At 43.4% G+C, this 14,350-nt stretch overlaps 1 protein-coding gene across 1 annotated transcript in view; it reads left to right on the top strand.

The window, feature by feature from the left end:
• Positions 1-767: 767 nt before the first annotated feature.
• Positions 768-14,350, top strand: part of LOC133405936 (dedicator of cytokinesis protein 9-like) — a 65,442-nt gene continuing 51,859 nt past the window's right edge. The window contains 4 exon segments of the mRNA XM_061683032.1: positions 768-1,003; positions 7,853-7,969; positions 13,242-13,331; positions 13,852-13,934. Of these exon segments, the coding sequence (XP_061539016.1) occupies positions 887-1,003; positions 7,853-7,969; positions 13,242-13,331; positions 13,852-13,934 (407 nt within the window). The 5' untranslated portion in view covers positions 768-886.

Here is a 14,350-nt window from a genome sequence, read left to right as displayed (position 1 = left end):
GAGGTTGGGTGGGCCGCTTTCATCAAACTTCTGAATGGTTCACCCCTGACAAATGCCTGTTATGCCCGATTACCAGTCCAGGCCTTGCTCGATTACATGACAAAACAGCTTTGCAGGAAGTATGCCCCCAGAAATATGTCCCCAGAGGCTGCAGGCAACATAAACGACAAAAATCTTACTGGACTCTGAAGCAATGTCGCAATATGTTCTTTCCATTGCCTATAAATTCTTGCCGAAGCCTTTGACATTGCAGAAAAAGTCCAATATTTTGCTAATGGAAACATTTCTCCCTTGGAAAAAAAAGCCATAGCTGCACTTACCCACTCTCTTTTCTAAGATGGCGCTTATCCGTATGGATGCCTCGGTTACGCGCTCTCTAGTATTGTCTGTTTTTGTGTTTTTGGTTCGTCTTGGGAGACATTACGCAACTCACTTAAACAAGGGAAGACTTACTAAACATCAGGGAGTCTACCCCAGACTTTCTTTCCCCAACTTTTGCAAATCCACTCAAAATCTTTTGAATTAAGATAAAATAGATTACATTGAATGTGTGACTCAGCAATTACACAATTACAGGCTAAATTGTATGGCACATATACTCATGATATAGTAAGATATGCTATGGAAGTGACCCATGACAACATTCTTTTAAGCGGGGAGAGGCACGTTTTTCAGATCCTCCCACACATAACATACCACGCACACACATTATCCCAGCTGTAAAGGTGGGAGGGGCCCTCTACTGAGAGAACAGAAGGCAGGCGTTGCAACTTAGCATTGAGAGAAAAGTTCATCGGAGCTCTCTCAAACCACCGCACAACATGACAATGTGCACAGTGCAGTGAATCTCCTGATCACAGGCAGGCAGTACTGGGCACTGCCCGCCATGCAGGGCCGGGCAGGAAAAGACCCCAAACGGGAGATGGTGATAGAGTCACCACAGAAGTACAAGTGCTTGGCTGAGATTGATGCAGAGGTGGAGGCTGGGTCACAGGTGGCATCGGTAAGTTACTGATGATACTCCAATCTTACTCTTCATTCAGTGAATTGAATGCAAGATAGAAGCAATCCGATCTGATTGTTTAAAATGCATTCCTAATCTTCAAGATTGGGTATTAAGAGCATCTTTGAAGATGCCTTTTAAAAGGAACTGGACGGAAATGGGAAATAGCAGCTCCAGGATGTACTTCCCCAGGGAGTTGAATGTTGATCCTTATTTTTAGGAACTTGAGTTGCCTTTTCTCCTTAACTCTTCCTGTACCACAGATTCTGGAAGTTTTGACAACCTAGCTGATACTAGCTGGACACATGAAAAAGTAAGAAATACCATAAAACAGAGCATATAAGTCACGGAGCACCCAATTGGGTATGTCTCTAATGACCTCAGTTGCATCGAGACAACAGTGGTAAGTTTATCCCTCATCAACACAGCCATGATCAGCTTTAAAAAACAATAAAATAAAATTTAGATATGTTTCAAAGTGGCGGCACGGTAGGCGACTGGTTAGAGCGTCAGCCTCACAGTTCTGAGGACTGGGGTTCAATCCCCGGCCCCGCCTGTGTGGGGTTTGCATGTTCTCCCCGTGCCTGCGTGGGTTGTCTGCGTGTGGCACTCCGGTTTTCTCCCACATCCCAAAAACATGCATTGTAGGTTAATTGACAACTCTAAATTGCCCGTAGGTGTGAATGTGAATGGTTGTTTGTTTGTATGTGCCCTGCGATTGGCTGGCAACCAGTTCAGGGTGTACCCCACCTCCTGCCCGATGATAGCTGGGATAGGCTCTAACACGCCCGCGACCCTAGTGAGGAGAAGCGACTCAGAAAATGGATGGATGGATGTTTCAAAGTTCCATCTAAAGGTTATTATGACACTGTGTACGAAAGCCAGTATTGTGGCAAATACAACCACCCATCCATTTTTTACTGCTTATTCTGTTCAGGGTCACGGATGAGGTTGGAGCTTTTCACAGCTCGGTTTTGGACGAGAGGTACACTCTGGACTGATTGCCTGTCAATTGCATTGCAGGGCACAATTAATTTTCACATTGCCTTCCTAGAAAACTGGTGCATCAGAGGAGCTGACGTTTATTCACTTGCCCATTCAGACCGAACTCGCTGAAGTGCATACGCAGTCAGATGTTGTGGCTTTGCCAGGCAAATGGTTGCGTGGCAATGTCAGCACTGGCATCCGGGACAGCGATGATTGCTTTCTACACAAATGGCCGTGAGCAGTCGATCACTGCTGGCCGCGTTACGCATCTGCTATGCTTCTGATACAACACCAGAAGCCAAAATATTTGGGGGATTTTCAGTTTGTTTTTTTACAAAAAAATGAAAAGAAAATTGTGGATGGATTGGTACCCCAACTTTCAAATGTTCCAACTTACAAGTTACTTGGTTGATTTTTGTTTTGCATTGTATTGAGTCACATTTTGAATTACCAGCGGCCTTCAGATACGCTACCGCTTGAGTGAAGTGAGAGGAAAAAAATAAAAGAAAAAAGCGCTACAGTTGCCAAGGCACTTTCAGTCATTTATTGCACGGGACTCAAACACAATTACAAAATGAAAACATTCGCCAGGAGCATGAAGGAGAGGCTCACACTTGCCAACTTGACTGACTCTGGCCTAATTATAATTCATAAAACCAGTTTATGTCTTTACAATCTCTTTTACTGCTGTTTTGCTTTATTAAAAGGACCTCTATTATGCTGTTAACATTGGCACTTATTCCAGTTATGGGCTTAAAAACGATATCGGCAGAAAGATCCCCCCCCAACAATAGACTCAGTAGCAATTTTAGTCATTTGGACACCATAGGTCCTTTAAAAAATGTATAGTATTTGAAAAATAAAGTATTTTTTGGGGGTCTGGATGAGTAAATGATTTTACGAGCTTTGTTACGGAACGTATTAAACTTGTAAGTCAAGGTAAAGGTACCACAACACTAGATACTTTTCATTCAACGGTGATATTTAATTCTGCTATACTGTGCTTGTTGGTACATTAAAAATATGGATGCATAATAAACACAAACAAAAACAGTATTTGCTACGATCTGAATGTTTGTAATGGCTGGGGACAACAGTTGCTTATTTGTAAGGACTTAGGCTTGGACCGTTCGAATCACATTGTGGGTAAAAAAAAAAAAAAAAAAAAAAAGGCAAACAGTTGTTGTCAAGATGATTGTCTACTTCCTGACTACTGTCGAGGTAGCCTTGATCAAATCATCAAACCCCTTCACCCACAGTTTCACTTTCCAGTCGACATCTCTCATTGCATCTGCATGTGTGTGTTATATGTATGATTTGGTTCTCTGTGTGGTAAGAATACAAAGCAGAGTGTCAATAGAATTTCTCCCAAGGAAATCATAATCATAATCAGGGCAGCACCCTTGTGGTTAGCATGTCTGCCTTACAGTCCTGAGGTTTGGGGTTCGCTGTTCTGCCTGGATTTTCTTCATGTACTCCACCTTCTTCCCACACTCCAAAACATGCATATTATGCAAGTGTGAATGGTTGATTCTCTGTCAGTGCCTGATGACCATTCCAGGGTGTGCCCTGCCTCTGGCCCCAAAGTAATCTGGGATATGCTCAAGCCCCATAGCAATGAGGTTGTGAAGCACTGAGAAAATGGAAGGATGGATTGTAATCAGAATCATCTTTATTTGCCAAGTATGTCCAAAACACACAAGGAATTTGTCTCCGGTAGTTGGAGCCGCTCTAGTACAACAGACAGTCAATTTACAGAACACTTTGGAGACATAAAGACATTGACAAAAAACAATTGTGCAAAAAGATGCAGAGTCCTCTAGCACTTAGAGCAGTTCGAATGACTAATATTGCAATAGTCCGGTGCAATGACCATTGTGCAAAGGGCGCTGAGACTTCAAGGAGTGTATGCGGTTTAAAGTGACGAGTAGTGCGATCATCTGGGACAATGATGGTTGTGCAAATGTTACAGATACTCCTCAATCGGTGTGCAAATGGAGCAGATGCTACTCTGGCATGAGTGGCCAGTATATGCAAATAGTGCAGCATGGCGAGACAACTACAGTGAGTGCACGAGTAATACATAATTGGCCCCACAGAAATGTGACAACGAACTCAAGTCAAAAAATTGCCAGCATGTTGTCATGGAATTATAGGTTAGGTGTTTAAGAAGTTGATCGCAAGAGGGAAGAAGCTGTTGGAATGTCTACTAGTTCTAGTTTGCATTGATCGGTAGCACCTACCTGAGGGAAGGAGCTGGAAGAGCTGGTGACCGGGGTGCAGACGGTCCGAGAGGATTTTGCACACCCTTGTCTGGCAGCGTGCAAGTCCTCAATGGTGGGTAGGGGGGTACCGACAATCCTTTCAGCAGTTTTGATTGTCCGTTGCAGTCGGAGTTTGTCCTTTTTTGTAGCAGCACCAAACCAGACTGTGATGGAAGAACACAGGACCGATTCGATGACTGCTGTGTAGAACTGTCTCAGCAGCTCCGGTGGCAGGCCGTGCTTTCTCAGAAGCCGCAGGAAGTACATCCTCTGCTGGGCCTTTTTGAGGACAGAGTCGATGTTGGTCGCCCACTTCAGGTCCTGAGAGATTGTAATTCCCAGGAACTTGAAGGTCTCGACGGTTGACACAAGGCAGCTGGACAACGTGAGGGGCAGCTGTGGGGAAGGATGCCTCCTGAAGTCCACAATCATCTCTACCGTCTTGAGCGTGTTCAGCTCCAGGTTGTGTCGGCCGCACCACAGCTCCAGCCGCTCCGCTTCCTGTCAATATGCAGACTCGTCACCGTCCTTGATGAGGCCGATGACAGTGGTGTCATCTGCAAACTTCAGGAGCTTGACAGTCGGGTTCGCTGAGGTGCAGTCGTTCGTCTAGAGAGAGAAGAGAGGACACAACCTTGGGGCGCCCCAGTGCTGATGCTGCGTGTTGATGAGGTGGCCTCCCCCAGCCTGACCTGCCAGTCAGAAAGCTGTAAATCCACTGGCAGATGGCAGGTGAGACGCTGAGCTGGAGAAGCTTGGTTGAAAGGAGTTCAGGGATGATGGTGTTGAACGCTGAGCTGAAGTCCACGAACAGGATCCTCGCGTAGGTCCCTGCACTGTCGAGGTGTTCTTGGATGAAGTGCAGTCCCATGTTGACTGCATCATCCGCAGACCTGTTCGCTTGGTAGGCAAACTGCAGGGGGTCCAGCATGGGACCTGTGACACTCTTGAGGTGGTCCAGCACGAGGCGTTCAAAGGACTTCATGACCACAGATGTCAAAGCGACAGGCCTGTAGTCATTCAGACCAGAGATTGCAGGTTTCTTGGGGACTGGAATGATGGTGGAGCGTTTGAAACAGGATGGAACTTCGCACATTTCCAAAGATCTGTTGAAGATCTGAGTGAAGACTGGAGCGAGCTGGTCCGCGCAGACTTTGAGGCAGGATGGGGACACATGGTCCGGTCCTGCCGCTTTGTTAATCTTTTGTTGTTTGAAGATGCGTCTCACATCCTGTTCATGGATGGTTAACGCCGAAGTCAGAGGAGTGGTTGTGGTCGGGTGGGTGTGTGGAGTGAAACTGTCCTTTTCAAATCTGCAATAGAAGGTATTCAAGTTGTTGGCTAGTGTGCTATTGTTCTCAGCTTGGGGGGATCGTCGCTTGTAATTAGTCAGCGATTGGAATGCATGCCAGACTGATTTTGAGTCGTTCGCGCTAAACTGTTTCCAACTTTGCTGCATAGATCCTCTTTGCAATGTTAATTTCTTTAGTAAGCTGGTTTCTAGCTCGATTATACAGGGCCATGTCCCCGCTCTGATATGCATCTTCCTTAGCTTGGCGAAGCTGCTTAAGTTTAGCAGTGAACCACGGCTTGTTGTTGTTGTTGAATGTCCGAAATGATTTTGTAGGTACACAAACCTCTTCACAGAAACTGATATAGGATGTGACAGTGTCCGCATATTCATCCAGACTGCCAGCTGAATTTTCAAAGACACTCCAGTCTGTGCAGTCTAAACAGCTTTGAAGTTCCATCTTGGCTTCATTGGTCCACTTTTTGACTGTTTTCACTGTAGGTTTCGCACATTTAAGTTCTTGCTTGTACGTCGGTATTAAGTGAATTAAGCAGTGATCAGACGAGCCCAGGGCTGCACAAGGTATAGCACGGTATGCGTTTTTTACCGTAGTGTAGCAGTGGTCTAAAGTATTATTTTCCCTGGTAGGACAGTCGATGTGCTGCTTGTATTTAGGGAGTTTGTGGTTGAGTTTAGTTTTGTTAAAGTCCCCGAGAATAATGAGGGGTGAGTCCGGGTGTTTTTTTTCAATTTCGTTGACTTGTTCGGCGAGCGTTAGCAATGCGGCGTTCGTGTTAGCTTGAGGTGTAATATAGACTCCAGCCAGTATAAACGATGCAAACTCACGTGGGGAGTAGAATGGTTTACAGTTCAAAAACAGCGACTCCAAATGCGGGCTGCAGTGTGTGCTGAGCACCGTGACGTCCGTACACCATTTTTCGTTGATATGGAGGCATATCCCGCCGCCCTTCGTTTTCCCCGATGATTCCATGTCGCGGTCCGCTCGATGAATGTTGAAGCCGGGAAGCATGACGGCGCCATCGGGTACAGCGTCGCAAAGCCAGGTCTCTGTGAAGCACATGGCCGCGGAACGTCCGAAGTCTTTACTGGTCTTTAACAGAAGATGAAGCTCGTCCATTTTGTTGGGTAGGGAGCGTACATTCGCGAGGTGGATCGACGGGAACGCCAATCTGTGTCCTCTCTTGCGGAGTTTCACCTGAATGCCGGCTCGTTTTCCTCTGTGGCGCCGCTTCCGCCTCCATGTGCCGAAAACCGCGGACGCCGCTCCGGTGAGTAACTCGGGGAAAGAACTGAGCGGATTTTCGAACGTTGGTGACAGAAAGTCCGGAGTAGCCTCCTTGATGGTTAGCAGGTCTCCCCTTGTGTAAGTGAGTCGTGTAAGGTCTCCAAAGACGGACGAAAAACACAAAACCAAAGACAATACTAGAGAGCGCGTTACCGAGGCGACCACACTGGTAGGCGCCATCAGTGTATAAAATTAAAATAGAAAAAACAAAAATGCAAAGAAGTCATGTTATTACATCCATCTATTTATATTATAGTCAAGCCAGATGTACGCAGCCATGCCACTAACACCAATGAGCTGGTACGGCAAATTTGTATGAAGTCGTGACAAAGGCAACACAACTTAAAACCTCAAAGTGACTCAGATGTTATTGATTTTTATTTGACCGAGCAAAGACTGATCAGTTCCAATTTAATTTTGATAAATGAAACAGTTAGGTGATTATTAAGGGGACTACTGTAGAGGTGGCAAAAATACTGACATGATGTACTCAAGTGAAAGTAAAAAAAATAAAAATAAAATGTATAATAGATCTATTTTGACAGAGTAAGCAGAAGAGAGTACAGATATCTGTAATCCAATGTAATGCGTAAATGTACAAAGCTGACAGAAAAATTCAAACTCAAGTAAAGTACCGATACTGGAAAAATATACAGGTACTTAACTACAGTAACTGCGTTACTTCCCACCATTGTCATAACTATGAGGAGAGTCTTACTCCACTAATTCATTCCAGTTTTGAGATCATGACGTAGTGACTGGTACAGTCACGCACGTACACAAGCAGGCGCACACAGACCCGAGGCTCATCCTTACATCGCTCCCTTCACTTTTCGAGCTGCTCTAACCGATGACCAATCGTGAAAGAACAATGGCAACTTGTCCACACAGTTTGAATAACCCTCTCCTCCCGACAACAAGTTCTCTGATATGTTTTACAGTTAGCGGTCACAAGTTTGATCTGCCACATGTTGATGCCATGTTATCGTTTAATTTTCTAGGTCAGGCCCAAGGTCATCGAGCCTCTGGACTATGAGAGTGTGATCACACAAAGCAAAATGCAGATCGTCAGTGATGCTCTGCGGGACATGCTGCAGTTCCCTGTGGATGACTTTCAGGTAAAAGTACATCAGTTTATGAACAGTGCCCTTAATCGAGGAATTGACCTGAGTAGTAATACAAGAAGAGAAGAAAAATAAGAAGGCTGGATGATTTATTTTTCCAAGGCTGTTATTGAGCTAGCAATTATGTCATTGTACAGTATATCAGGGGGAAGGTACTACTGTATAATATACAGTGGTGCCTTGAGATACGAGTTTAATTCATGCCGTGACCATGTTCATACCTCCAAAAAATAATTTCTTAAATTATCTCTCAATTGAAATGAAAAAAAATGCAATTAATCTGTTCCAGCCCCATACAAAAACACCAAAATAATACATTTTAAAAAAAAATGGTATTTGTTTTAAATAAGAAAACTTTTACTCAACAGTATTGTACTGTATAAAAACACAGTAATCATTTGCTCTCCACATATGGCTGCAAACATGGACAATGCAGGCACAAACCATGACTGTACCTAATGTATTGTCCTTCTTTGTTGTACTTTGTTGTAAAAACCAGCTTAATGGCGCATTTCCTTCCACTGCAAGGAAAATAATGTGAACTGATGGTTGTTGGACGGTGTGAAGTTTTCTGCCACCATCCAGCGGTGGGGGTCTAAAGCGCACTGGCATCGCACATTTTGGCTTATATCTCAACACAAGCCAGCACGGTGGACGACTGGTTAGCACAACTGCCTCACAGTCCTGGGGGCTGGGGTTCAGATCCCGGCCCCGCCTTGTGGAGTTTGCATGTTCTCCCCGTGCCTGGGTGGGTTTTCTCCGGTTTCCTCCCACCTCCCAAAAACATGCATGGCAGGTTGATTGAAGACTCTAAATTGCCCGTAGGTGTGAATGTGTGTGCGATTGGTTGTTTGTTTCTATGTGCCCTGCGATTGGCTGGCAGCCGGTTCAGGGTGTACCCCATACAATGATTTGCAAATCATGTTCAACCTATATATAATTGAAAACACTACAAAGACAAGATATTTAATGTTCAAACTGATAAACTTTGTTTTTAGCAAATAATCATTAACTTAGAAAATATATGGCTGCAACACGTTCCAAAAAAGCTGGGACAGGTGGCAAAAAAGACTGAGAAAGTTGAGGAATGCTCAAACACTTGTTTGGAACATCCCACAGGTGAACAGGCTAATTGGGAACAGGTGGGTGCCATGATTAAAAAAAAAAATAGTCTAACAGTTTAAGGACAATGTTCCTTTACGTACAATTGCAAGGAATTTAGGGATTTCATCATCTACGGTCCATAATATCATCAAAAGGTTCAGAGAATCTGGAGAAATCCCTGCATGTAAGCGGCAAGGCTGAAAAACAACATTGAATGCCCATGACCTTCGATTCCTCAGGCGGCTCTGCGTCAAAAACTGACATTAATATGTAAAGAATATCACCACATGGGCTCAGGAACACTTCAGAAAACCAATGTCAGTAAATACAGTTCGGCGCTACATCCGTAAGTTCAACCTAAAACTCTACTATGCAAAGCAAAAGCCATTTATCAACAACACCCAGAAACGCCGCCAGCTTCTCTGGGCCCGAGCTCATCTAAGATGGACTGATGCAATGTGGAAAAGTGTTCTGTGGTCCGACGAGTCCACATTTCAAATTGTTTTTGGAAATTGTGGACGTCGTGTCCGCTGGGCCAAAGAATCATCCGGACTCTTATGGACGCAAAGTTCAAAAGCCAGCATCTGTGATGGTTTGGGGCTGTGTTAGTGCCAATGGCACGGTAACTTGCACATCTGTGAAGGCACCATTAATGCTGTAATGTATGTACAGGTTTTGGAGAAACATATGCTGCCATCCAAGCAACGTCTTTTTCATGGACGCCCCTGCTTATTTCAACAAGACAATGCCAAACCACATTCTGCATGTGTTACAACAGCGTGGCTTCGTAGTAAAAGAGTGCGGGTACTGGACTGGCCTGCCTGCAGTCCAGACCTGTCTCCCAAAATGTGAAAATGTGTGGCGCATTATGAAGTATAAAATACGACAACGGAGACCCCGGACTGTTGAACAGCTGAAGCTATACATCAAGCAAGAATAGGAAAGAATTTCACCTACAAAGCTTCAACAATTAGTGTCCCCAGTTCCCAAACGTTTATTGAATGTTGTTAAAAGAAAAGGTGATTTAACATAGTGGTAAACATGACCCTGTCCCAGCTTTTTTGGAACGTGTTGCAGCCATAAAATTCCAAGTTAATGATTATTTGCTAAAAACAAAGTTTATCAGTTTGAACATTAAATATCTTGTCATTGTAGTGTATTCAATTAAAAATAGGTGGAACATAATTTGCAAATCATTGTATTCTGTTTTAATTTATGTTTAAAACAACATCCCAACTTCATTGGGGTTGTACAATTTCCAAAAATGAAAAGACCATGTGTCCATGACACATTATCATGTCCGGGTCGCGGGCGTGCTGGAGCCTATCCGAGCTGATTTTGGGCGAGAGGCAGCGTACACCCTGGAATGCTCAGCAGTCAGTCTCAGGACACGTCAACACGACAACCATTCACTCACATTCACACCTATGGTCAATTTAGTCTTCAATTAACCTAACATGTATTTTTGGGAATGAGGGAGGCAACGTCAGCACAGGGAGAACATGCAGACTCCACACGGCCTGAGCTGATATTCAAACACAGAACCTCTCAACTGCGAGGCAGACATGCTTACTAATAGGCTACCGTGCTGGCCAGATACTATATATCATAATTCAGATGTGGTGCCTTTCTTAATGGCAAAGGACCCTATTTGAAGATTTAAACTTTAGTCGAAATGGATGCTACAGGCCTCAATATATGTGATTTCTACTATCCAATCGGCAAAGAAAGGTTGTACAGTATACTGTATGTGATATGGGGTTCTCAAACTTTTTGCGTCCCGCGACCCCTTATAAAAGAGACATTTTTCCAAGGAGCCCCTCGTAATCCCAATGCTAATTAAACACACCGACCATGCACCCATAAGTATTATTTGCCATTTAAATACAATTATTATGACTATTATTATTATTATTTTAAATGTTTCAACCTAAATTTTCCTCATTGACCCACTTGGCCGCAATGTGCAAGTGGACTGAGGCAGCACAAATAAAATTCATTTTTGCTCTTCTGTCTCACCAGCCATGTGTTTCACATCACTGGCCCCAGAGAGGTGGAGAGGAAAATGGAAGGGGATGTGTGGTTGGGGGTTTCAGAGGAGGTTGCATGCAAACATTCCACCCTCATGCAAGTGCATGTGAGCGCGTAAAGTGGGTATGCAAGAGCGATTCATGGCCTGACTGTCGAAAGCATTTCTTCATTTAACTGCCAAGATGCCACGCTTTTTCTGCCTCTTTTACGCATCGAGCCATGCATGCGTCACTGCCTTTTGGAACACGCTGCTCAAAGTCAAGCATTAACAATGTGGAAAGGAATGCCCTTAATTTGACCACAGTTGATTGATGGTAGTGTACAACGATTTGTTTGAATTATCTTGCAGTTCCTTTCAATCAAGAAAAGGCTCATTTGCTCGTCCTTGGGGATGTAGAGAAAATCAAATAGACTAATGCACTAAAGCAATATGCTACTCCACATCATAATTCCCCCCTTCTGTTTATTGCTAAGCAAGAAAAGCATAAGATGAGAAGTTGTTTTTAATTGGTTGGTTGCCTAGCTGGTTAGTTTGCTAAGGATAAGGATATACAATTGTAAAGTACTCCATATACAATTTCGGCAAATCGTCAGGGGGGCACATGGCCCAAGGAATAACTCATTACATTTTTGTGTCATGGTTCGCACGTCTTCCTCAGAGCTAGCTAGAAGGTCCTGGGTTTGAATCTCTGACAGTTTAAAAACACGCATGTTAGTTTAACTGGAAACTGAGAATGGTCGTTTGTCTATATGCTCCCTGCGATTCCCTGGGGTCCAGAGAATACCGGCATAAATTGAAATGAACGAATGAATGAATGAACACATTTCTCTTCCTGGGAACTCAATTGTAAAAGTGAGAGCCACTGTCACACTGGCCAGCTAGCTTTTTACGGCTTGCTGTGCTGCGTGTAAGGTACCAATACGGCCGACCGGTGAATTTGCAGAGACAGAGCGTGTACCAGAGGTGGAACGATAATGATACTAATGAAAAACAGGCAATCACAGGAATTTCACCATCAACGTCAAATTAAAATGCTCAAGAGTCACTCTAACTCCATCAATCCGTAAAACCTTTGAGAAATCTGTCTTCAGATATTTCTTGGCCCAGTCTAGACGCTTCAGCTTATGTCTCTTGTCCAGTGGTGTTTTTTTCATCTTTTCTTACCTTGGCCATGCCTCTGAATACTGAACATCGTGAGCTTTGAGGTAATCCAGGTAGTTTGCATTTCTGAAATATGACAGAACTTGAAGATAATGGGATCCTGGTCGCTTCACACTTGATTGTTCTCAAATCCTCGGCAGTCAATTTGCGTCTCAACATGTTTCTTGCGGCCCTTTTGACTATTCGGTTCTGTGATCACACCCCAATATCTTAGATATTTCTAGAGGGCTGCATCCCTCTGGGAGACTTTTGATAATTTTTGAATTTTTAAAGTCAGTTAAATCTCTTTTTTTTGGCCCATAATGACTAAAGAAAAGAAGCTGCCTAATAATTACGCACACCTTTATATACAGTATTGATCTCCTTAGGCCACACCCACACTCATTACCCAAATACACAGCACCTGGTATGCTTAAATCCATTCAGCATTCAGGTTTATCCAGCTGGGAGGTAGGAAATATGCCTAAAAGTGATGATATGGTTAAAATACTAAAAAGTCTGCACAAGGTTTATATATATATATATATATATATATATATATGTGTGTATTAACCCATAGGTCATATCCCTTTAAGTCGGCTCTGAGGTATCCTATGAAGATTAGCTATGGGAAATCCTGTGGTGATGATTTGTAGTGTACTTCACAGCAAAGCAGTATATTTACAGCTCTTCATAAGAATACACTTCAATAAAAACAATACGCGGTAGGATTCGTATGCTACAAAATAGCGGGGGAATCAGCAAATAAATATACTGTAGCGGTTTTTTAGTGATAAAACCGTGATTAGCCGGGGCTGCAAAGTGAAAACCCCAGAGTAGACCTACGATATTACATTTAAACGTTGACTATTTTGTGCTTTAGACTTGCTTCATGTCCCGTTTGCTTTTTATTGTCTTTTTCCCCCCCTGGTTAAATTGACCACAAAAGATCTTAGTTTAGGCAGTTTGATTTTGTGCCTTTCTCATCAGATCTGCACTCTGAGCCGCCAAGGTCGGACTGTGCTCTCTACTGTGCCAGAAAATGCAGAACAAGAAGCACAGTCACTGTTTGTCCAAGAGGTAAAACCACCACATGAACCCTGCCAACACGTTGATTGTGGTTTCAAAGGTTGAAGAAGAGTCAGTTGGATCAGAGAAAATACTGACAATGCAGACATGTTCACAAATGTTAACCTTAGATTTAACTTTTCCACTCTCAATGAAATGCACAGCAGATGGGCGTTGTTTGAGATGCTACACGACATGTTTCAGCAGACTGCGCTGAGGATGGTTTGGGTGCGGCCTGATTTTAACTGCTAAAGCACATTCTGTCTTAGTTTGTGCCAGAAATGACATCATGTCGCGGGACACAGGATACAAATGGGAATGACTCCAGAGTCCAGAGATTGTGCCTCACGCCATATGTTATGAATTTACAGACTATCCATCCATCCATCCATTTTGCGAGCCACTTATCCTCACAAGGGTCGCGGGAGAATTGACAGAATAGATTGTGTATTTTAGTATTATTCTAAGTAGCCTTTTTAGGATGCATTATTATTATTATTATAATGCATAGCTTTACTTTGCCTCTCCACAGTGTATGAAAACATATAAGTCAGACTGGCATGTGGTCAATTACAAGTATGAGGAATATTCCGAGGACTTCCGACAGCTTCCCAAGTGAGTCTTTAGTAGTGATGGCGAGATGAAGTTTCATGAAGCATTGTAACACTTCGGCCATTGGTTCGAGTAATGGTTCATTTCTTGATGCTTCATTGCGCACGAAACCACCTGCTGGCCATGTGCATAATCACAGGCAGCTGTATCTTTACCACATAAACGATGTGCTGCATTTTTTGGAATGTTTGACCAAGTAATTTCCCAACATAATGTGTAAAATATATGATTTTTGAACGTATTCTGTGTGCTTTAAATGTTCCTCAACATTGGTATGGCAGCTTGTACAATGTTTTTCTGTCACTTTGGGAAAATGGCATGGCCTTAAGAGGGCAGAGGATTTTGAAAGTGCTTATTTAGAAATAACAGTTTAGCATCTTTAAAAAAAAATGTTTTTTTAAAAATAAGTGATTCATTCA

Source organism: Phycodurus eques, chromosome 1 (genome assembly GCF_024500275.1).
Source record: "Phycodurus eques isolate BA_2022a chromosome 1, UOR_Pequ_1.1, whole genome shotgun sequence".
NCBI lineage: Eukaryota > Metazoa > Chordata > Actinopteri > Syngnathiformes > Syngnathidae > Phycodurus > Phycodurus eques.
This window is presented reverse-complemented; position numbering and strand designations above follow the sequence as displayed.